The sequence below is a fragment of the Thamnophis elegans genome, chromosome 13, assembly GCF_009769535.1.
Source record: "Thamnophis elegans isolate rThaEle1 chromosome 13, rThaEle1.pri, whole genome shotgun sequence".
Taxonomy (NCBI): Eukaryota; Metazoa; Chordata; class Lepidosauria; order Squamata; family Colubridae; genus Thamnophis; species Thamnophis elegans.
In genome coordinates this window covers 17209525-17234776 of record NC_045553.1, presented here as the reverse complement: position 1 = coordinate 17234776, position 25252 = coordinate 17209525, and the positions used below count along the sequence as shown (strand labels likewise).

General features: G+C 45.3%; 1 protein-coding gene across 2 annotated transcripts in view; it reads right to left on the bottom strand.

The window, feature by feature from the left end:
• Positions 1 to 280: 280 nt before the first annotated feature.
• LOC116516513 (serotransferrin-2-like) overlaps positions 281 to 25252 on the bottom strand; it is a 36494-nt gene continuing 11522 nt past the window's right edge. Inside the window, exons 4-17 of one of the 2 annotated variants that reach the window (XM_032229039.1) lie at positions 24627 to 24803; positions 12282 to 12444; positions 12123 to 12187; positions 11331 to 11488; positions 9610 to 9796; positions 9377 to 9525; positions 7875 to 7965; positions 7287 to 7340; positions 6354 to 6536; positions 4763 to 4913; positions 4526 to 4608; positions 3586 to 3770; positions 1694 to 1868; positions 281 to 627 (exon numbers count right to left, since the gene is read on the bottom strand). In XM_032229039.1, the coding sequence (XP_032084930.1) occupies positions 575 to 627; positions 1694 to 1868; positions 3586 to 3770; positions 4526 to 4608; positions 4763 to 4913; positions 6354 to 6536; positions 7287 to 7340; positions 7875 to 7965; positions 9377 to 9525; positions 9610 to 9796; positions 11331 to 11488; positions 12123 to 12187; positions 12282 to 12444; positions 24627 to 24803 (1874 nt within the window). In that variant the 3' untranslated portion in view covers positions 281 to 574. Of the gene's footprint in view, positions 628 to 1693; positions 1869 to 3585; positions 3771 to 4525; positions 4609 to 4762; positions 4914 to 6353; positions 6537 to 7286; positions 7341 to 7874; positions 7966 to 9376; positions 9797 to 11330; positions 11489 to 12122; positions 12188 to 12281; positions 12445 to 24626; positions 24804 to 25252 lie in introns of both variants that reach the window. The other variant, XM_032229038.1, reaches the window with a different exon arrangement.

The following is a 25252-nucleotide window of genomic DNA, read 5'->3' as shown; positions in this document are numbered from 1 at the left end:
TTCTTACATCCTGCTAAAGCCAGAGAAACAAAACTCCTGGGGTCCCAAGATGGCTTCTTGCCAGGGACTGGGGAAATTGGAGCTGTGCCATTGTCTCAACCAGTTCTTCTTCATTCAGATGGAACTTTGACTCAGAGAAAATGGACAGATCAATGCTGAATGCAGAAGTGATGGGAGGTAACCAGAGAGAGATGCAGATACAAGAGGAGAGTTCCCACATCAGCCTGCCTCCCTCCCTCCCTCCCTCCCTCCCTCCCTCCCTCCTCATGAAAGGCAGAAGACAGAGTGGAGCTGAAAAGGTGGCAGGTGCAGCCAAAATCTGGCTGGGATTGTGAATTCTAGAGATGGAGGGGGGGTGAGAGTTAATCCATTGCATGGATGCCTTCCATTGGCTAACATACCAGTAGGATAGATTCAAAGATGGATTTTCCAATAGATGCTGAAGGATAACTTGGATGTTGTATAAGAAAATTGGAAAATTGCCATAAACCAGAATTGGTGACAGAAAAAGCTTGTATAGGTGTCTCTCTCTTCTTTCAGCTGGCAGAGTTGAAGAGAGCTTCTCTGAATAACCTCAAGGCTGTGTGGAAGAGGTACAAGTATCCAGTTCGCAAAAGTCTAGGATACCTGAAAACCAAGAATGGCAGCGTTAAACATCTCCAAGGGAAATGTGCCCACTGTGGCATCCAAGACTGCCCCTAAACGTACACAAGGGCAGAATTCAGGTCCCCCACCAGAATGATTAAGCACACAGCAGTTTAAGTAGACAGATACATTTGTGCATCATTTAAATTTATCTCAAAATCTCACCTACTTGAAAAAGCATTTTATCAGAGGGCAGAATTCACCTGGCATCTAATTTCAATGCAACCTCAATGCTTTAATTCAGGGCCTGAGATATCTTGGAGGACCAGCCGCACCATTCTCTGTCATGGGATTGGAAGACGGCAGGATCCTGCTGAGGCTATGGGACAGGTGGGCTCTTGCCGAGTCCTGTGCGGTAGGAGCTCCAGCCTCAAAAAGCGGGTCAGGAGGAAGGCTCTTTTTCCTATTGCCTCCCACAATAGTATCCTTCAACAAAATTATTCAACCTTACCAGGTATGAACTAGGAGCTGTTAGGGATAGAACAGTTGGTTTCTGATTTTCCTGTCAGTCCTTGGAGGTTTTACATTCACATCTGGCTCCAATTCCATTTAATCTAAGAACTCAAAGTTCCTGTCAAGCTGTGTTTTACTGATAAAGGCAAATATTTGTAGTTGAGGGTTAAACTGTGGGGTACTTGGTGCTCCCTGAGCTTGGTTGCTTTCTTGCAGATGCTTCATCACCCAAACCAGGTACTATAGCAGAACTCCTCAAGCTGTTTTTTTTTTAACCCAGCTACTTTAGGGCTTAAAGCATAGAGTTAAGGTAAATGTTTTTATTTTCTATTTTTAAATGGCTACTATAAATAACATAGGTACATAAACACTAGAATTTTGTTTTGGTGTGAATGGCTTTACTTTCTCTGGATGGAGCAAATCAGAGCTGGCTGAGGAATTCTGGGAGCTGAAGTCTTAAAGTTGCCAGGTTTGGAGACTCCTGAATGATTTGATTCTACTGGGCCAAGTCTTTCATTCTACAGGCAAGAGAGACCAGGGGAGTTTGAGAGGAAAGCCCAGCCTGGCCTCCGTCTCCTTCACAAGGACAGGTTACCTGCAGAGGTGCAGCTGAAGACGGATTGGGCAAGCTGAAAGAAAGACTGCCCAAGAATCGACTTGAAGTCCAACTGGCCTGTGAAGACGAGGCCTTGAGTAGCATCTTTAAAGAGCAGGTCATTTCCTCCATATCTTAGCGACTCAAAGAGCTGAAAACTGTTCTTGCTTGATTCCTGAAAGGAAAGAGCCCAAACTGGAGAGCAGGGACTGCCAGCAAAGCCTGTTGATTGTGGGGGGGAGGCAAACAGGTGGCGTGACCCGACAAATGCGTGCACGACAAAAGCGCACCGACAAAACCGTGGCGAGAAAACCGCGATGTCATAAACGAACCCACAACGCGCTGACAAAACCAGGGCCCCAAAAGCGCGATTTAAGTTAAGGTAAGGGTTCAGGGTTAGGTTTAGGGTTAGGTTCAGGGTTAGGTTTAGGGTTAGGTTTAGGTTTGTTGAAGGCGTGCTTTTGTTGGCACGCTGTTGTTGGCGCGCTTCTGCGCTCATTTGTCGGCACGATTTCGACCTCGCGGTTTTCTCAACGCGGTTTCATTGGCGTGCTTTTGTCGAGCAGGCATTTGTCAGTGAACCACAGGTGGGATATTGTCATAGCGGTTTCTGCTGCTTGCTTCACCTTGTATCTTTTGCCAGTTTGACATCAGCAACGGTGGGAGAGGGAGAGATGGGGGGGTTGGGTTTGAAGCAGAGCCGGCCGTGATTGTGGGGAGCAAAGGAATGTGGAGATGAGAAAGGCAGGAAACAACAGTGGGGGGAGTAAGGGAGGGCAGCCAGGGGAAAAGGAGAAGTTAATTAGCCAACAGATTCTGCCTGTCTCCTCTGTGACCGCTTTGTTCTCAGCAGAGTCCACTCCTGGCAAAAGAAATGAGCCAGGAGTCTTTCTCCTTTGCTAATTAAACTAAGAGCTGGATGACACTAATGTCATACTAGTAACTCATCACACTAATATTGCAACTTGTGTACTCAAATCAGGATGCAAGTGCATAGTCACAACTTCTGCAATGAAATCACTGTTCGTGTGTGTTTGTGTATTGTCATTTCAACATCACTGAATTGTGAGCACTACAAGTAACTCTCGACTTAAAACCATTCGTTTAAGAACAGTTCAAAGTTAACGACAGCACTGAAAAAAGTGAATTGTGATCTGTCTTCAAACTTACAACTGCTGTATCACCCCACAGTCACACAATTGCAATTTGGGCCCTTGGCAACCAACTTGAGCCAGGGACTCCTGCAGGCACCAGCTCAGCCCACATCAAAGCCTCCACCTCATCGGAAGCGGACTTTCTGGCTCTCCTCCAGTCCATCACTGTAGCCAGGAACAGACTCCAAAGACTGGCTGCTTCTCATGGGGGTGATGAGAGAGAACTAAAACATACGATGAATGGTTGCAGAAGCTGGGCCTGGCTAGTCTAGTGAAGAGAAGGACCAAGGGAGACAAGAGAGCAGTCTTCCAATATTTGAGGGGCTGCCAGAGAGAGGAAGGGGTCAACCTGTTTTCCAAAGCCCCCGAAGGCCAGACAAGGAATAATGGATGGAAACTGACCAAGGAGAGATTCAATCTCGAAATAAGGAGGAATTTTCTGACTGTGAGAACAATCAACCCATGGAACAGAAGTTGCCTTCAGAAGTTGTGGGAGCTTCATCACTGGAGGCTTTCAAGAAGAGACTGGACTGTCATCTGTCAGAAATGTGTATCTCGTTTGGGGGGTTGGACTATATCACTTACAAGGTCCCTTCCAACTCTGTTAATCTGTATCTATATACCCTGAATTAACTCTGTCCCCAGATGATGCAGTTGATGGAAATTGTTCTCTATGCTAAGCTTCCTGTTCTGATGAATGGTAATCCTGACATGCCTTCAGTCAGCTGTCAAACTTACCTGGGACTTTAATAAGAAATCCTGGACCTTAGTGACAGTCACTGGTCGAGTCACCACAATGCTGGGAGGAACACAGCCCAGGTTGCAGGTCCTCCAAGCTGTTATGGCTGCTCGGCTCCCATCTGGGCAAAGGAGTTCAAAATCCCCGGGAGAGTAGCCGGTGGCCCATCCTGAGCTAGTCAGATCTGCAAGGAACAAAGTAACCAACTTGATCTATTCAGCATCACAACATTTTCTGGGAATCTCACCAAATAGTGATATGATCATCACTGATTTTCTGAGCACTGAACTTGAAGAGTGAAGGACAGAAAGGGCTCCTCGCCAAAAATCAATCGAGGTGTGAAAAGCAGGTGTGAAAGAAAAGCAGACATGGGGAATCCAGGAAGAACTTCAAACTGCAGAGCAGCTCCATTGAGGGAAATGCCACCCAGAGTCAAAGGCAGATTCTCTCTGTTTCTGCAGCTACTCTTGGTAGGATTCATTCTAAGCTGATGTCTCCCCATCCAACTGGATGCTTGCTGGCTTTGTGCTTGTTGATTTGCAAGTGTTGCATCTTCTTGCGGTGACTGTCCCTGGTGCTGTTACTGGCTACATGTCTGGGGGCCCCATAGTAAAAGCCCAGCCCCTCATCTCCTCTTCTTCTTCTTTTCTCTCCTGATAACAGGAATCTCCTGCCTGCTCCAACCTGCATGGCTTCTGCCATAATGAGCTCATTGGGAAGGGAGGAGACGGGCTGCAGCTTTCAGCTTCCCTCCTGCCTTAATTCTTCCATTTGGGCACCTGTAATTAAGCATTTTGATAGAGCTGGCTGGGGAATTCTGGGAGTTGAAGCTCACAAGTCCTCAAGTTTCCAAGGTTTGACACCCTTGAGGAAATTTAATCTGAAAATTATCATGTGGCAACTTACCAAAATCTGAAAAGATAACACAAAATATCTTACATTCAATGTTCTGAAGTAGGTTATGATGTTCCAAAAGAGCAACATCACCAAAGCTTCTCCCAGTGGGATCACCCAAGAGGCATCTGGAAGATTAAAAAAAGTGTGCCGAAGTGTCTCTCCTTGGGCTTGTATCCAAAGGAATTCTGAAAACCCCACACAAAATCACGTCCCAAAGTCAGGAAACCCCTAGCCCTTAAGGCCTGGCCCCATAGTCATATTTTCTCCAGGCTGACTCACCTGAGGGCCCCCAGATTGCCATAGTATCGTTCATGATGATTAGCTGCACACTTAGAGGATCCCTTGACTCTCCCCTCTTGTCCAATGCAGACTTTGCACAGATTTCCATTGGCTCCTGGCATGCAGCCTTTCCCAAAAAAATTCTGGTATGCTTTGAGAGAAGGGAAAAGGATGGTGGTTACTCAGAATTATGCAATGCTGGTTTTCCATTTACTGCACTCTGCACATAGACAAACCAGCCAGCCAGTAAAAAAAATGAACTTGGTTTCTTAGAATATTAGCAGAGGGGACTTTCTCCAGGTGTCTGGTTACAGTGCAAAATCAGGGAGGGTTAGGAGGCAGTCTACAGAAAAACATCATTTGCTACCATTGGGGTAACTGCTCAGCGCCTCCAGGTTTGCAGGCAGCATAACCTCTGCCGAGCAGCAGCTGGAGAACAAGAATGAAGGAACTGGAAGCTCCCCCCACATCATGAACCTTTCAGATGTCGCTGCTGTGCCACTGACTAAATTACAGGGACCAGTGCCTTGCGATCTTTACTGTATAGGGAGTCCTTGCTTAGCAACTGGAGTTAGGACCAACAACTCAGATGCTAAGCACTGTGGTCACTAAGCAGAAAATCATATGAGTGCTCATGGCCTGACTTCCCCTTTAGTCCTTAAGTGAGGTGCTGGGGTTATCAATTTGACTTTCACTGCTGTTTGTTGCAAACCAATTGCAAAGCACCGAATGGTCATCACATGGCTGCAGGATGTGGCAACAGTTATAAATGGGAGGATTGGTCACAAAGCTATTTTACACCGCTGTAACCTTGAACGGTCACTAAATGAGGTAATCAGTAAATGAACCATACTTGATGACACCTTCCCCCTTGACTGTTCACAAGAAGCATGAGAAAGGCCTGCTAAATTTTATTCCTCCCCTCCCACCCACAACCACTGAGCCAACTATTTTAAAATTTCAGCTCTTGGGCTTGATGGGTTTGACAGGTTGAAAAGGCTCATCTGACTGCTCCCTTTGAGCCTTAGGAACCAGAGTTGTCTGTAAAGTTGTTTTCCCATTAAATCCATAATCAGAAATCCATAATCAGGAACACAGGAAGAGCCTTTGCAAGATCTCCCCAGGTAGTTAAAGATGAAGTACAACGCGAGCAACCCAAGCTTGCAATACTCTTCTTAGGTTATTTTAAAAAGAGACAGGATGGAGGACAGGTCCATTCAGAGCTCCTGGTCCTGAAGACTCAATGGGTGGGACACCCAACCACCACTGCAGGGAAGACAGGTGAAAGAGGAACATCTCCATTTGCTCTTTATAGCCATCCTGGACATCTGTCTGGCCACTGGGAGAAACAAACTGGTGGACTAAGAGGGCTTTGCTGAAATCAAGCAAATCTGTTCATAGGAAGCTCATCCCAAAATCTGTCCTGTTTCTCATGTCCAACTGATGCTGCCACCTTGAGCTCCTGCTGTGCCTATTGTGGGTCATGAATCCTTGGACCCCAATCGTGACACCTTCAAAATATCTTATTTTTCCCCACAATGACGCTCTCTTCTTGACTCAAGCTCTTGGCTAGGCAGAAGGGAAGGCTTACCAGAGGTGAGGTTGCAGGTGCTGCTGCCTTTCTCCAGGGCCCCAGCCGTGAACTGGGAGAGCAGCAGCCACCCACCTGGGCTGTACACGTGGCTGTGGCAGGAGCGCTTTCCCCTCAGGGTGTATCGGCTTATTTGTTGGTTGGCCTTCCTCACCAGGGCTACAGAGTAGAGGGGAGGAAGACCTGCATTGCAAGAAGACACCGTTCCCTTAGTTAAAATAACTTTCATGTTACCTTCATCAACTCCTCAAGGAGTTGATTCTCTGTATGGGTTTATCTAGTGCGGCCATTTTACACTCCTTAGCACTTACCTGATTTTACTGAAGTGATAAGCAAGGCTATTCACATATTAGAATAGCGATAGTTTGGTAACTCTAGAAAATGCTTTCCGTTGCAACAACCATCGATGTCGCACAGGGCAGTTTTGCTAGTGGCAGAACTCTCTCAGAAAGAACTGCACTACTTTTCCATATATTCCACATTTACTGCTGTTTATTTTATTTCATTCAGGGAACATAAAGAAAACGTACCTTTGAAATCAGTAACAAGCAGTTAAAAGCAATACTTTAAAAAAAACTAGACTAGGATGTCTTTTAAAACTCCACAAAGTACAAATGGACATGGATGCCACCATCTCAAGATGAAGAGGCTTTGTGGGAACAGAGACCCTGAGACTGGATCTTACATAGGAACATGTCTCTCCTTCAAGGTGGCCTCCCGTGAAGCCTTCCTGGTGGCTCATATAAAGAACTATTTAACAGAGAGCAGATTTCTTGCTGCTGTCCATTAAGTGTCATTTTCCTTAATTCTGAAATACGTTAATCAGCCTCTAGCAAGAGAGCATTAGAGCAGGACAAACCATGTGCCAAAGCACCGCTCGAGGTACAGCACCCACAGCGGGCACTTCCTGTGTTTATGCTCACTCCCACTTACCCCCAACGTGGGTCAACAGGTCCAGTTCCTCCCTTGTGGGAGCACATTCTTCTCCTGTGAGAAGAGACAGAAGGATGAAGAGCCTCTCTCCGGGGCTCATCAGACAAAAGCAGCGGGTTAGAAAACCCACAAAATCACAAGTTTGCTCTCTGGGAGGAAATGGCCTTCTCCCTCACATATGAGAGCCACACAGTGACAGGGGTGGGATCTTCTGGCCCAGGATTTGAGCAACCTGGCCTCACGGGAGACCTGTCAAGCGCAAAGAAGTAGCCTGTGGCTGCATAGTTGTTTTGCATTACGGTTTGCATCCTTTCCAGCCAGCCTCCCCTTGCATGCCTCATCTTTTTAATTTGCAAGCATGAAGGGCAGCCCCCCCCCCCAACCCACACAGACGTTAAACTGACACTTTCTTTCTAACTGATGCTTTGAAAGACTAAACATTTTACGCGTCATCCAGATTGTTGTTCCTCAAGAGTTCCCCAGATGCTCCCATGGGCTTTTCCCCTGTCGCCTGGCCCATACTGCTTCAAAGGGCATTCCTGGTGTTTCATTTTTCTACTTATGGTTTCAATGAAAATCAAACCTTACCGTAAAACTCTGCAGCCACAGGGGCGAGTGTGCAGGTCTCTGCAAAGTATGCATGGGTGGCATCCAGAGTAACAGCATCTGCCTCGTTTTTCTGCCATGTCAAGAACCACTTGGTTAGCCGCGAGACGCCCAAGCTTTTCAGAGGAAAAACTGCTTTTGCAAGACGTTGGCAAAGGCTGTGGTTCGAACCACAGCCTTTGCTAGCCAGATTCGAGTAGGAAAATAATGGATCTCCCAAAGTGAAATGGGAAGCCAAACTTCATTGCAGAATCTTAGAAAGTCATGTCATTTCTTGGACAGGATTGGTACATTATTTTAAGTCACAGTCTATCTAGGCATATTTAAGTAAACCACAATTGGCTGGGTTCACAAAACATGCAGAACCATAATTCACCGTTCACAAGTCGTAACTGTTGGACTAATATTATGCAATGCCTCAAACAAATCCCCCCAATGGCTTCCTGCAGATGGCCATTTTCCCCAGCACCGCTTTTTCTGGCTCGCTGAGCTGCCCAAATATGGACTCTGAATAAAGAAGCTGTTTCTGCCATTTTGATGTGGAAGGTACAAGTTGTGTGAGCCATAAAATAAGTTTATCCAGTGAAAAACAAAAAGGGCCTCCAACTTCATTCTTCCTAAACCTCTGCCCGTATGTCTGATGTAGTTCCACCCAGTAGGTTCCCTGCTGACTTAGTGCCAGGCATGAATCAAAAGTTTCAGCTTCTCCCTCTGCTCCAAAGTCTCTGCCTGCCTCTGCTTGGCTACCGGGACCAGGTTTCTGCTTGTTAAAATGTAAAATGAAAGCGAACGCGGTGAGCAGGTGCTTATTTTTCCTCCCATCACTCAAAACCCACAATTCATTACACGCCTGCAGGGTCCCGTGAGCCAGTCTCCCAGGCACAGAGGTGGCGTCAGAGTTCCAATCCTATGAATAGGCATCTAGTCTGAGTCGAGGTAACCCTCACATCCCTCCTCCATGCAACTTTGAAGGACCGTCTTTTCCCAGGCATCTCTGCCCAACCCACTAGAGCAGGGAATGTTTGGGGTCCTCTTTCCATTTAGGAGGACCAAGAAGGGCCTTCTCTAGCATGGCTCCCTCCCTGTTGAACATCATCTCTAAGACAGGATTGGCCCCCAATTTAACACTCTTTGCAAAGCCCTGAAGATGTGGTTCTGATAGTGGACCTGGAGACCATGGGATGATAGGGAGACCATCAAGTTGCTCATCTGATTATTGTCGCCAGGGGAGTGGTGGGGTTATTGCTTTTTGTATTGGGGTTTTATTCTTTGTAAGCTGCCCAGAATCACTGAGAGTGAGTTGAGCCATATCAATTTTCTTAAATAAATAAACAAAAAAAAGAGGGGTGGGAGAAAGCCATCCAATTTCTTTAGGACATGTTAGGCCATAGTTCTGTTGGGGAACGGCTTGGATCTCTCCCTTCGGCTTCCATTTTAACTCATTTTTCTCACATGAAATTGTGTCTCTTGAAGAAACCACTCACCTTGATGAGCTCAATGCAGCCGATCATGGAGTCTGCTTGGACACAGACCAGGGGGTCAGACCTGACATTCAGAGCCCACTCCTCACATTTATGGAGCTCCAGGTCACTGATACAGCACCAGCGCACCAGGCTGTTGGACAGAGAGCTCCCTGGGGCAGCAGAAAAATGACAATCAGAGGTGTGAGAAGCTGCCTTGCCCAGTTGCCGGGGAATGGAGAATGAGCCTTCCTCACCTTCGTGTCCCAAACCCTGCAGGAGGGTGACGTAGTCCAGGCCAAGAATCTGACTGATCTCAGTTTCTTCTCCCAGCAGCTGCAGATTCTGAGTGGCGTCGTGGAACAGCAGGTCCCTCCCTCTGAACGGTGCAGATGTGAAGAGCTCAAATCTGGCCTTTTCTTTTCCTCTGATTCCAAACAGGTGCTAAGAACCAAAGCCAGTGATCACAGGTCCTTGCACCCAGGCAGCAAACGAGCCCTGCCCAGGGCAGGGGATGGGGACACATCTGCCAAGAACCACACCATCTGCAAGCTCCCAGGACTGCCACACAATGCGGACTTAATGGAGCTCACCTGATCGGTGGAATGAAAAGGGGATTTAATTTCACTGGGACAGGTTTCTGGGGTAGACTCATCCTCAGACAGGACATATGCCCAAACACTCTTCTGATGCTCTCAAAACTATGGGGTTTTTTTTCCTGGCTACAGCTGGGACTTCTGTGTGCTACTAAGTGCTAGGTATTTCAAAAATCTGCTTCCAGGATGTTGGCTCTGGGGATGCTCCAGGAAGAAGCCCAGGAGCGAGGGAATGGTGATCTGCATGTGGGCAGGCAGGAAAGACTTTTGAAAACATCCTCACAGCAGCTGGAGCCTGCCACTGCCAGGCGACCAGTCAACCACAGTTACACCTTCTCTTTTCCTGCCAGTAGGAGAGTACATAGCAAAAGTTGTGTGATGTTCTTGGGGAACGCCATCACAACACTTCACTTGCATAAGAAGCTCCACAGAGCTTTTATTCTGGTTTCCAGTTATAATAACAGGCTAGCTAAATTAGGTCAGGGCATTTATCTGCATTTATGTCCTATTTGCTAAACATTGGAAGGATATGTGCCTCATTTTAGCTTAGTTTATTTTAAGCCGGAATTTCTGTCTAAGAACCGTCTAAAATAAAACTAAGTTGTAATGTATTTCTCCTTCTACCCAGCCATGACAAAGAATCCTTGAGCCCTCCTGCTCTCTGCAAGCTTCTGTCTCCTCAGTTATTTATTATTTATTAAATTTATTTGCTGTTTATCATGCTGTGTGGGTACTCTGGGGGACTTACAAATAAAGACGTGACAAGAAGTGCAAACATAACAGTAGTAAAATATTGAAATAGCAAAATAAACCATGAAATAAACAATGAAAATACGGTAAGCAGATTAAAAGATGGATGGGGGGAAGAAGGGAATGTGTGTGTGTGGGGGAAGTACGGTTTGCTATCAATTTAGTAGTCACCTCCCTGTTCTTAATTCTGAATCATGCCTTAACATGCCCCTCCTGAAGAAAGCGCCCTTTCCCCAGGGGGCAGTGAGGCTGCTTGGAGGTATCTGGGATTGCACGAGGAGAAGAATCCTACAAAGCTTGCTAAGGATATAGTCCACCCAGGGGTGATGCAATCCAAGAAGAAAGACCCAGCCAACCCTGAGATCTCCTGTAAAACCATTGAGGAAAACACCTGATTACTTGGCAGCCAGGGTAACGAAGAGTCACTTCCACCAGCTAAGCAACAGGAAACAATTTGCATCAAACACTTGGAGGGGGAGATGATGCAAGCCAGTATTTCAACCTTAGCAACTTGAAGATGCCTGGACCAATGCCCAGAGTTCCCAGCTGGTATGCGAATGGACCTCAGGCACCAGCCCCAAATCAGATCCCTTTGTGAGAATCAGAATCTGCACCTGTTTACCAGCAAATACCTGGATGATCTTGAGAAATTTCTTCGCTGTCTTCTGCAAGTTGTGGCGTGTGACAATTGCACGGCCCGGTCCGCTGCCCAGGTTGCAAGTAGAGTAGGCCGTCAAAGGCGCAGTGGATCCATCAGGACACAGCAGCTCATACTCTTCCCGTTCCAAGTCTTTGTAAGAGGAAAAAAAGGATTTTGGAAGCTGAAGCCGGAGCCCACAAACCCCCACCTCCATCTCCACCCCTCCACAGAACAGAAGGACCACAGCTTGCTCAGCTACTATGAGGGCAAATCAACTGGATGGTCCTGGGTGTAGGGAGGAGAAAGCGCCTGGCCTTCTCGACAGACAATGACTTCTGGGGCTCTTGACGTAAATAATATTTATAAATAATGTTTATAAATAATGTTTATAAATAATATTTATAAATAATATGTTTACAAGTATTTTTATAAATAATGTTTATAAATAATGTTTATAAATAATGTTTATAAATAATGTTTATAAATAATGTTTATAAATAATGTTTATAAATAATGTTTATAAATAATATGTTTACAAGTATTTTTATAAATAATGTTTATAAATAATGTTTATAAATAATGTTTATAAATAATGTTTATAAATAATGTTTATAAATAATGTTTATAAATAATGTTTATAAATAATGTTTATAAATAATGTTTATAAATAAACAAATAAATAAATAAACAATACAACGGAAGAGAGTGAAGTTTGACCTCAACAGTGCAAGGTCCCTTTTAATCAACTGCAAAAGTGAGACACCATCCTGGGCCAAAAGCTTACCTGTCGCACTCATGACTGTGAAGTGATCTAGGAAAGCCACCTCCGCCAGTCCCATCTTCAGGCACCTGCACAGAGGAAAGGGAGGTCAGAGGAGGAGCTGCTCTGCCTGGCTTCTAAGGCCATCCCGAGGAAGCACATGATGAATGGACACAAGAGCACCTGAAGGCACCCTCTGAGCCATAGAAGGGTTCGCGGTGGTTGGTCTCGCAGAAATGGTTCTTGTCCCAGATGTACGACTTCGGCCCTTGGCAGAGAGCACAGAGCTTTGGATAGGTGGCTCCGATGCCAGGGATGCAACTGGCATTGAAATAACCATTGATTGCTGGCAACAGAAGAAGAGCGGAATGAAAAGCAGATATGCATGAAGGGCAAGTCTAGTATGGTGAGAGTCTGTTTTCATGGAGGGCAGCCTGAACTACTGGGGTTTGTGGACTTATTTCAACAAAGTGTACCTAAGGTCATATGTTAAGGGCCAGGCTACATAAGCAATTTATCGACTAACTCACTGCGGTGCAATCCATCTTCCCGATGCTATGTTCTCTAAATAGCCCATCTGTTCAAAACCCAGGCTGTGTTACTTCAAAACAGTTTTCTTTATTGTTCCTCATCTACAGACAGAAATGTCGCCAAGTTAAACTAAACTACTTGTATCATTAACGATACATACACTGAGAATGGCCATTTTACTGCTGTTTTAATGGTTGTATAGTTTCTAATTTTTGTTAGCCATCTTGTCAGCCTCTGTTTTGCTGCTTGCTTTCGGCTGCCATTGAAACGGGGAGGGTGGGCATGGTATTTGAGTGGGGGAATTGTTCTGTGCAGGAGTGACTGTAAAAAGGGAGTTGTTCTCACCATCTACTGCACATGCTGCAGAGAGAGGAGTTGCCGCCAAGCCAACTGTCCAGCATACCAACCTGATGATGATTTTTGAAGATGTCTCCCACATGACACCTGTGGGGTGTTCGGATTGGACTATGGGATGGGGTTACCAAGGGGAGGGGGTTGAGTCACTTATTGATATCTATGATTACACGTGCTTTTGCCTCAGATCTTGCTTTGCCTAGCTACTATCTACTCATAACCAGTAAAAGTACTCTTAATTCTGCAAAATGGAGTTGAGTGGTTTCTTTCCTGGTTACTGAGGGAAGCAGCCCTGACATTAAGCAAGATCACAGTTTCGCACTCATCCCGGAGCTAATACCTTCCGAGGAGAGCGCAACCAAAACCCAAAAACCCAAAAGATGTCCCACCAAGGCAGCGATCAAGAAGAGGACATGGGAGCAGCTGCATCCTCGTGCCCTTTAGAAATGGAGTGAACCAAATGACATGCTGCATGTGATGATGGTTTTTTTTTCTTTTTTTTTCTTTATCCCTTTTTTTTTCTCTAAACCCTAGGTTATTGTGGTGTCTATTAAATATACAACAGAGAGATATGGGATGTGTGTATGGGGGGAAACGTAGTAGGGATGCACCTGTGATCAAATGACATATTGTATGGGATGATGGGGGGGGTTCCCCCTTTTTTTTCCTTTTCCCTTTGTTTTTTTTCTATTGTTATGTGATTATGTTGTCTATGTAATAAAAAATAAAATTATATATATATATATATAAAAATGGAGTGAATGGCTGGTCTGCACTTGGAAGAACAGTCAGTTTGCCCCAGATGGACGTGGGGAGTGGGACGGAAAGATAACCCTGAGGAACCTCTGGCTGGGGTTACCACGAGGAGAAAGAGACGACCAGCAGCTGATTGGTGTGAGGCAGATGAGGAGAACCTTATGATGTCCAGGCGATGAAGCTCTTTGAAGGGGCTTGGGAGAGGCATCAGGCCCGTGAGAGTGGTCTTGAAAGGGAAGCAGATCTCCATGAAACGGAGGAGAGGTATGCAGAGGGCTTGTTTGACCCTAGAGGAGTGGGGGGGGGCTGAAGGTGGAACTGATCAGGATGACCCAGCTCTGACCCCAGTTGCTGCAGCTAGAAACATTCCAAGAGGGGGAGCCCCCCCCCCAGATGCCAGATGGCTAAAGTCCCCCCCTAGGTGTGAAGTTTGGGGGAGAGTCAAAGGATCTAGGGTTCTTTATCGTTCAAGTATGGAATTACATGCAAATGTACAGAGACGATTTTCCAAATGAAGCGGCCAAGGTAAGAATAATTACTATGGCATTGGAAAATAAGGCAGCTGCATGGATGATGACCCTGCATAATGCTGATTCCCCCCTGTTGAGAGACTATAATAGATTTATGGCCATCCTGAGGAAGCGCTTTGATGATCCACTCACGGAGCGCAAAGCAAGAATTAAATTTAAAACTCTCACCCAGGGAAAGAGGCCAGTTGCTGAATATATACAAGAATTTCATGAATTATCTGTGTTTATGAGGGGGTGGTCCGAAGAGGCATTGATGGATCATTTCATGGACGGGTTAAATAAAGAGATATACCAGAACTGTGTAAACACCCCCCACCCCCCCCCGCAGACTGCAACCCTGGTATGAACTGGCTGCGGATGTGGAGATTGACTTAGCCAGAGATAATTACCAAGAGGATAGTGAAAGCGAAAAAGCTATGCCTTCCAACCCCCCCCCCAGGAACCCTTAAAGGAGGGAAAAGTGGGTCTGCAAGCAAATCTAAGCCATTCATCTGTTTCCGCTGCGGGAAGGAGGGGCACCAAGCAACAAACTGCCGCACCAAGATGACCCCAAAGCCCCCTCTTCGGGGGGAGAAAAAGCTAAAGAAACCTCCCGGCAAGAGGAGGGAAACTGTCATGAAGGGGGAGGAACCTAATCTACAGTTCCGCCCTGCCCAGGGAGAAGAGGAATCACCCTCCTCGTCAGAGGAAAGTGAAACTGAATCTGACGCCGAATGTCTGGTAAGTTCCCGATCGGGTCCCATGACTATCCCAGTTGAACTTAGGGTGCCCTCTACTGGAGCACAAGAGCACTGGCTCTTTTAGATTCAGGATGCACATGTTGCATTGTTAGCCCCGAAGTAGTGGAAAAATTGGGCTTGAAACGGAAAACTTTAAAAGTCCCGATTGCTTTTTGCCAGTTGGATGGCTCAATAGCTGGGGGGAGCCCTGCTCATTTTGTAACTAAGCCAATAGACATGTGGATGGGAACTCACCAACAGACAATAAACTTTATTGTGGCTCCAGGAATGGACTGGTCTCTTAGATTAGGCTTGCCCTGGCTACGTAAATGGAACCCACACATCAATTGGAGGAAGGGATGGTTACGCATCCAATCTGCTACACCCCCTGAGGGAGAGGGTGGCTCCCAAATGGAGTAATGCTGACCCCAACCTAGCAGCCAGGGGGCAAGAAAAAATTGAGGGGGAGGAGAAAATCCTAAAAGAGTATTGGGACCTAAAAGATGTTTTCAATGAAAAATCATCTGATAAATTACCCTCACACCGTGCCACTGATTGCAGCATTGATATTCTCCCTGGGGTAAAACTTCCAAAACCTCAGATTTATTCAATGACCCCTGGTAAAATGGATGAGTTAAGGAAGTTTATTGACAAAAATTTGCAAAGGGGATTCATTGAACCTGCTAGACCCCGAGTAGCTGCTCTAGTTTTGTTCAGAAAAAAGAAAGATGCCTCCTTTCGTCTATGTGTTAATTACAAGAACCTGAATGCGGTCTGTGTTCATTACCTTTAATGAAAGGTATGCTGGCCCAATTGGGTAAAGAAAAGATTTTCACGAAATTAGACCTGCGAGAGGCCTATTACAGAGTCAGAATTAAAGAGGGAGACGAATGGAAAACTGCTTTCAACTGCCCTCTTGGTTGTTTTCAATTCTGAGTACTCCCATTTGGCCTGCAGGGGACACCAGCTGTTTTCATGCAACTGATAAATGAGGTTTTGCATGACCACCTGTACAAAGGTGTGATGGTCTATCTTGATGACATCCTTATTTACACAGAAACACATGAAGACCATGTGAAATTGGTCCGCTCAGCACTCAAAAAACTCCGTGCAGTGGAACTGTATGCAAAATTGTCTAAGTGTGAATTTCATCAGGAGAAAATTGACTACCTCGGGTATTGCATCTCCCATGATGGCATCGAGATGGACCCAGCAAAGGTCCAAGCTGTCATTGAATGGGCGCCCCCCTGCACCCGCAAACAATGGCAAAGTTTTTTGGGATTTGCGAATTTTTATCATCAATTTATTTCCTCGTTCGCCAGCATTGCCCTCCCTATTACGAACCTCCTAAAATCAAAAGGGGAGGCCAAACCTAGGCCAGGGAAGCCATTAAATTGGACTATGGAGTGTCAAGCCTCATTTGAAAAACTAAAACGAATGTTTGCGGCTGAACCAGTTTTGAAATACCCAGACATGGATTTGCCATTTGTGGTCCAGGCAGATGCTAGTGATGTTGCAGTGGGGGCAGTATTACTACAAACAAATGCTGAAGGGAAACTGCAACCTTGGGCTTATACCTCTCGGAAGCTGATTGAGACAGAGAGACAATGGGCTATATGGGAAAAGGAGGCTTTTGCAGTCAGCTAGGCTTTGATGACCTGGCAACATTTCCTGGAGGGGGCTAAACACTCTTTTGAGGTATGGACTGATCACAAGAATTTGGAGGTGTTAAAGACCCCTCGAAAGTTATCTCCTAAACAGATGAGATGGGCACAACATTTCAACAGGTTCAATTTCACTTTAAAATATATCCCAGGGGGAAAGAACTTTATGGCGGATGCTCTATCCCGACTCCCACAATACAACAGCTCAAAGCTTAGCGTGGTTCACCCAGTCATCCCAGCGAAGAGTCTCGCTGCTCCGGTGGTCACCAGAAGCCAGAACAACTCTAATTTTGAGGTCACAAAGGACCTCATCTTCAAACTCAGAAGGAGCTTGGAGGGGATACCTGACTCCCTTGCCCACAATCCGACCGAGTCCTCGGTTGCGGCTTGCAATGTTGCAGCGGCTGAGGCACTACATCAGATTGCGCCTTTGCGGCCTCTCCACGGCAGTGAATCCAGGAGGGCACCCTAGTTTACCGAGGAACTCGGGGAGATGAAGCGCCAAAAGAGATGCCTAGAGCGACGCTGGAGGACTAGCAGCTCCGAATCTGACCGAACACTATTAAGAGCCTTTATTAGGACTTATTTAGTGGTGATACAGGTGGCAAAATGTGCACATTTTTCCGCTCTTATTGCATCCGCGGAATCTCGCCCAGCCGCCCTGTTTAGGGTGACCCACTCCCTCCTGAAAGGTGAGGAAGCGGGGGAGCCCCTGAAGAGAAGAGCTGATGAGTTTGTTCAGTTTCTGTCGGATAAAATCACTCAGATTCAGGCAGACCTGGACTCTACTTGGGCAGCACCAGCTGAGATGCCGAGGGAGAGTCTTAGTCAGATTTGCTGGGATGAGTTCGAGTTTGTCACCCCTGAGGAAGTGGACAAGGCCATGGGAGCGATGAGTGCCTCCCCCTGCTTACTGGACCCATGCCCCTCCTGGCTGGTCTCGACCAGCAGGGAGGTAACATGAGGCTGGCTCCAGATGATTACGAACGCATCTTTACAGGAGGGGTCTTTCCCGCAACCGTTAAAGGAAACGGTGGTAAGGCCCCTCCTTAAGAAGCCTTCTCTGGACCCAGCTATTCTTAAGAACTATCGTCCTCTCTCCAACCTTCCTTTTTTGGGAAAGGTTGTCGGGAAGGTGGTGGCGCTTCAACTCCAACGGACCTTGAAGGAAGCAGATTATCTAGACTCCTTTCAGTCTGGTTTCAGGCCTGGGTACAGCACAGAAACCGCTTTGGTCGCACTGACCGATGATCTCTGGCGGGCCAGGGATAGAGGACATTCCTCTATCCTAGTGCTTCTTGACCTCTCAGCGGCCTTTGATACCATCGACCATGGTATCCTTCTGCGACGGTTGGAGGAGGTGGGAGTGAGAGGCACCGTTTTACGGTGGTTCTCCTCTTACCTCTCTGACAGGTTGCAGTCGGTGTTGGTCGGGGGACATAGGTCGACCCCTAGGCCCCTTAAATGTGGTGTGCCACAGGGCTCGGTCTTGTCCCTCCTCCTATTTAACATCTACATGAAGCCGCTGGGCAAGATCATTCAACAGCATGGGGTTAAGTATCATCAGTATGCTGATGATACACAATTGTACCTCTCTGCCCCGTGCCAGTTCAGTGTAGCGGCGGATGTGATGTGTTGATGCCTGGAAGCTGTCAGGATCTGGATGGGGGTGAACAAACTTGTACTCAATCCCGACAAGACTGAATGGCTGTGGCTGTTGCCCCCGAAGGACAGTCCAGACAGTCCATCCTTGATCCTGGGGGTGAAAACTTACACCCCTCAGAGAGGGCCCGCAATTTGGGAGTCCTCCTGGATTCACAGCTGACACTGGAACACCATTTGTCGACTGTGACCAGGGGGGCCTTTGCCCAGGTTCACCTGGTGCATCAATTGCGGCCCTACATGGATCGGGAGGCACTCCAAATGGTCACTCACGCCCTAGTCACCTCAAGTCTGGATTATTGCAACGCGCTCTACATGGGGCTACCCTTGAAAAGTGTTCGGAGACTGCAACTAGTCCAGAATGCAGCCGCGCAAGCGATATTGGGTGTACCTAGGTACACCCACGTTACACCGATCCTCCGCAAGCTGCATTGGCTACCTATTGGTCTCCGGATGCAATTCAAGGTGTTGGTTATTACCTTTAAAGCCCTACATGGCATAGGGCCAGCATACCTGCAAGACCGCCTACTGCCACATTCCTCCCAATGGCCGGTGAGATCCCACAGGGTGGGCCTCCTTCAGATGCCATCAGCCAGACAATGCTGGCTGGCGGCTCCCCGGAGGAGAGCCTTCTCTGTGGCTGCTCCGACCCTTTGGAACGAGCTACCCCCAGAAATCCGGACCTTACCCACTCTTATGGCCTTCAGAAAAGCTGTTAAAACCTGGCTCTTCCGGCAGGCCTGGGGCTGTTGACCTCATTGTTGAGGTCCAGCCCTCATCGTAACGAATGCATGCGTGTTGATTTTAACTTGTTTTTATTTTTTATTTTCAGTTTTTATTATTTCTTTTTTTCTATCGTTGTAAGCCACCCGGAGTCCTCCGGGATTGGGCGGCCTATAAATCGATTAAATAAATAAACAAACAAACAAACTCAAGGAGGGCCTTGAGTCTGATGAATGGTTTAAGCAACATTCAAATGAGTGTACCATGAAAGATGGTCTGCCTTGGATAAGGGCTAAAGTGTATGTTCCTGCTACCATTAGAACTCTGTTCTACAATGGACCCATGATTCACACATGGCAAGCCATTTCGGATTTGTGAAAACTCTACATCTCATTAAAAGGCAATTTTGGTGGCCGTCATTGAAGAAGGACATTGAGTCTTATGTGGCCAGTTGCCCCACATGTGCTCCTGCGAAACGGCTGCCAGGTAAACCCCAGGGTCTGCTCCAAGGTGTGGCATATCCAGAGGCTCCATGGAAGGAAATATCTATGGATTTCATTGTTGAATTACCAGAGAGTCAAGAGAATACTGTGATTTGGGTCGTTACGGACTTGTTTTCCAAACAGGTTCATTTTGTTCCTTGTTCCAAAATCCCGTCGGCTAAATCCTTGGCTAAATTGTTCATTACTCATGTATATCATCTACATGGTGTACCGGGCTGCATTATCTCCGATAGGGGGGTTCAATTCACTAAGCTCCGCCCACCATCCTCAAACTAACAGAGCTTGTGAAAGGACTAATTCTGTTTTGGAAAAGTACCTCCAATGTTTCATTAATTATCAGCAAGTTAATTGGGTTGAGTTGTTACCTCATGCTGAAGTGGCCTACAACAACTCGGTGCACAGCAGCACGGGCTTTACCCCATTTAAAATAATGTTTGGCCATGATTTTGTACCTATCCCGGAGGTGCCACGAGGAAAGCCACAAGTCCTGTCACTCTCCAAATGAAGTGACCAACTCTGCAAAATCTGGCCTTTGGCATACCGGGCGCTGAATGCTGCTCATCGAGCGCATAAGAAACAGGCCGACAAGAAGAGAATGAAACCAAGAGAATACAAGGTTGGAAATCGGGTGTTTTTGTCTACCAAATTTCTCCAAACCACCCAAAAGTCTAAGAAACTGGGTCCTAAATACGTCAGTCCGTTTCCTATTGTAAAGATTATTAACCCTGTGTCAGTGCACCTGAAACTACCTAAGTACCTTAACCGTGTTTACCCAATATTTCATGTCAACCTTTTGAAGCCAGAACACACTTCCCCTCTGCAAGTTCCTCTACCTGCACCACCTGCCCCTCTTCTCATTGAGAGAGAGCAACATTTTGAGATTAAGGAGATTTTGGATTCTAGAAAACATAGAAATCGGATTCAATATCTAGTATCCTGGAAACATTTTTCCCCCTCCCAAGCTGAATGGGTCGAAAGGTCCCACGTGAGGGCTCCTCGACTTTTACATAAATTCTACTCTACCTACCCCGACAAGCCATGACCTGGATTGACTTTGACATTTCCACCTTTTTCTTGTTCCTGTTTTGTGTTGTCTGTCTGTCTGTCTGTTTTTTTCCCTGCAGGGATGATTTCCTTTTCTGACGGAGGGCTGGATGTCAGGCTGTGTTTTGCTGCTTGCTTTCAGCTGCCATTGAAACGGGGACGGGGGGCATGGTATTTGGGTGGAGGAATTGTTCTGTGCAGGAGTGACTGTAAAAATGGAGTTGTTCTCACCATCTACTGCACATGCTGCAGAGAGAGGAGTTGCCGCCAAGGCCAACTGTCTGGCATACCAACCTGATGATGATTTTTGAAGATGTCTCCCACATGACACCTGTGGGGTGTTCGGATTGGACTATGGGATGGGGTTACCAAGGGGAGGGGGTTGGGTCACTTATTGATACGCTTTTGCCTCAGATCTTGCTTTGCCTAGCTACTATCTACTCATAACCAGTAAAAGTACTCTTAATTCTGCAAAATGGAGTTGAGTGGTTTCTTTCTTGGTTACTGAGGGAAGCAGCCCTGACACATCTAGAATAATGCATGATTTTTCTGTAGAAACTGAAATTATGAATAAATGAAAAATTTATTTCAGCCGTAAGATAAGAGCATTCACCTAGTAAGGACATCCCGTTCTAGTCCAACAAGCCCAGATCCAATGTACCAGCCAAAGAGAGGCAAAGGCCTGGGTGAGTCCAGGAGTCCCAGATGGGCTCTTCTGGGCAAGTGCAATCCTATCTAGACCTAAAGTCAGTACTGGAGGTGAACCAGATTGGTTCTCTAGAACAGCATCTCCCTGTTGCTGAGATTCAACACGAGGCTGTTTTATCCCATCTCAGCCTTCTAGATACCTGAAAAGGACCTCCCACAGCCCCTCCACCTGGGACAGCAGTGCACATCACAGGGCTTTCTCACCTCAGGTTGACAAGGGTTTAGATGTAGAGCTAAGTCAATACAGGTAATCCTAGAGCAGTTCATTTAGTGACTGTTCAAAGTTACAACAGCACTGAAAAAAATGACTTATGACCATTTTTCACACTTATGATCGTTGCAACATCCCCATGGTCACAGGATCAAAATTTAAAAGTTCAGCAACTGATTCATATTTATGACAGTTGCGATGTTTAGAGGTCATGTGATCGCATTTTGCAACTTGTGTACAAGCAAAGTCTATGAGGAAGCCATTCACTTAACAACCTTTTTAGTAACTTAACAACTACAGTGTTTCACTTAACAACTGTGGAAAAAAGGTTGTAAAATGGAGCAAAATTTACTTAACAACTGTTTCACCTAGCAACCTACATTTTGGGCTGGATTGTGGTTGGAAGTAGAGGACTACCTGTAGTACTCCACATTGGTGGCACAGTGGTTAAATGCAGCACTGCAGGCTACTTCAGCTGACTGCAGTTCTGCAGTTCGGCTGTTCAAATCTCACCGGCTCAAGGTTGACTCAGCCTTCCATCCTTCCGAGGTGGGTAAAATGAGGACCTGGATTGTTGGGGGCAGTATGCTGACTCTGTAAACTGCTTAGAGAGGGCTGAAAGCCCTATGAAGCGGTATATAAGTCTAACTGAAAATATTCAAATGCGAGCAAAACTACCTAAGTCCTTTTTCGACATGATAGATGATTTTGAACTGAGAGATATTTGGCGAGAAAGAAATGCAGAAGACTTTACCTTCTTTTCTGATAGACACCAATCCTTTTCTAGGATTGATTTCATACTAACTACCAATGATTTGCTTTCTAGGGTAAAGAACACAAAGATATGTTCCAGAGTTTTATCAGATCATAATCCGGTTAGGATGGAGTTGGGAGTTGGGACGCAAGCAAGAAGGTCTTGGAGATTGAATAAAAATTTATTTAGATATGAGAAATATATTAATGAATGTAAAAAATTGTTAACAGAATACTTTGTTTTTAATATGAATAAGGGTACATCTATGGAAATAGTATGGGACGCAAGTAAAGCGTATATGAGAGGAGCTTTGATAAATCTAAATAGATTACATAGACATAAACAGGGGGGAAAGCAAATCGAACTGAAAGATGAAATTAGGAAGAAAAAGCTGGAGTTAATTTTAAAACCAAGATTTTACTCAATCAAAAAATTATAGACCTATATCATTACTTAATGTAGACCAAAATACTAATGAATAGGTTAATGTTGGTTATCCAGCAATTGATTCATAATGATCAAACAGGTTTTATTCAAGGGAGACAAATGAGAAGTAATGTAAGACTAATTGTTAATGCACTAGAGTATTTGGGAAAGAATAACCAAATCCCTGCTGCGCTCATATTTCTAGATGCTGAGAAAGCCTTTGATCGAGTTAATTGGCAATTCTTGCTGAAAATATTGCAAAAAATGCAAATAGGATAACACTTCTTACAATCAATCAAAGCAATATATCAGCAACAAACAGCTCAAATATAGTTAATGGAAGTTTAACAGATTCCTTTCAAATTGAAAAAGGTACAAGGCAGGGTTGTCCCTTGTCCCAATTATTGTTTATCATAACTTTGGAATTATTGTTGAATAAAATACGGAGTTCGGAGGACTTACAGGGAATTAAGATTAGGCAGCAAGAATATAGAGTACGTGCTTTTGCGGATGATGTGGTTATAACATTAACCCAACCGCAGAAATCTAGTAAGGTCTTAATGAACATGATTAATCAATATGGTCAAGTGACAGGATTTAAAATAAATTTAGGGAAAACAAAGATATTACCTACAAATGTTAATACTAAACAAAGGGAAGGACTAGAAGGATTGACAGGATGTGAAATAGTTAAAAAGGTCAAATATTTAGGAGTTTATATCTCAACCTCAAATGGGAAGCTATACAAGTATAATTATGAACCACTTTGGTATAGTATACAGACAGAGATGAAAAAATGGGAGAAATTACAGTTATCTTTGCTGGGAGGGGGGAGGGAGGGAAGTATATTAGGCTTGAGGAGGGGTGTTGGGTTTTAAAGTAAACCCAGTACATGTATACTGTCTTGTCTTATTTTTTTAAACAAAGATATGTTATGTATATTGAAATGGAATTATAAATACCATCAATACAAAATGGAACTTGCTCAGAAGCTGAAATACACCAAGTGAATGAGAGGAAGAGTGGGAAGCAGAGGAGAGAAGAAAGATAGGAAGAGAGGGATAGGAGAGAGGGCAAGGGGGGGAAGATGAGGAGAATAAGGAGGAGTGGAAAGGGGAGAGAGGAGAAGGAGAAAGGAAGGGGAAGTAGAGTAGAAAAGGATGATGGAGGGAAGAAAGGAGATAGGGAGGGGGAGGAGAGAGGCAGAAGAAAGTGTTGGATAAGGCATAAATATGGTGTATGGAGAGCATAAGAGCCAATAATTGGTTTTTCTTTTTCTTTTTCTTTTTTCGGGAGTTGATGGCATGATGAATTGATGTAATTATTTAATAACACAACATGATATTGGCTATGTAATAGTATACATGTGATTATATGTTATGAAAATGGAAAATAAAAAGTTTTTATGATAAAAAAAATAGCGAGGCCTTCTTATGGCATTATGGAATGACCCAGTATGCTCAGGCAATGGTCATTTACAATGGTCAGACACAATTACAATATGCTACTGTATATGATACTATATATCAAGGGTGTCAAACTCAAGGCCCCGCGCGGTGCTTAGATCTGGCCCTTGCTGCCCTGGTAATAGTGAAGGACCAGCCCGCAGTGTTTCTACCAGAGGAAATGGAGCTTGTGAGGGCTGTGTGAGCTGGCAGAGCACTCGGGACACCACAGGCGCCCCCTGACACAAGTGATGTCATGCTGGCCATGCCCCCTGGCCCCCACCAAGGTCAAACACAACCCTAATGCAGCCCTCAATGAAATTGAGTTTAATATGATATATGATATGATTCAGTTATTGTGAGGAGCCCTACATAGTATAGCATCAAGTTTAAAAATATATGTTTCTATCTTACAGCTCACCGTTCACCTATTAGGATCAAGTACTTATGGAGAGGTAATTCCAGATTCAGACAAAGTGTCAACTCTTGTCCACTCACCTTGGCTGAGGGGCCGGCCTGAGAACCACATCAGATCACTCCTAGCTAAGAGGAAGCCCATGGGAATGTTCCAGCCCGAAGTCCACCTAGCTCCATTATGGCAACTTCGGACTCCTTTGAGCCTTTGGATATCCAGCGTTCCACACTTGGCCACAGCCACTGCAAACACACAGCTACCTAAGATAGGAAAAGTTAAGAGTGGAAACAACATTCACTTGTAGAGAACAAAACTTCCTGTGATGAGGAATCTTTTGCATCAAATATGGTACTTCTGATTGATAAGGAACCTAACCCAAAAGCATTTTGAAACATTCTGTTCTGCAGTATTTTATTTTCTTAGTTTAAATTCAATCCGAAAGAAGTCATTTCAAGTCATGGGATACATCTCCAGCAGAATCACTAATGCCATGGTTTTGTCCAATGAATTTTGTGGACAATATTTGGTGAAAATGTAAATAAAGTAATACATCTTGACCTTACTGAAATAGTTCTTTATTTACAATGGATGGAGGGATTTAAATACACTTCTCCTTCTGTTAGCTCCAGAGGCCAAACACTCTTTCCTTATACAAGAGTCTCTCTTTCCCAATTCTTCAAAATAAAGCACTGGTACAGCTCTGCTCAAT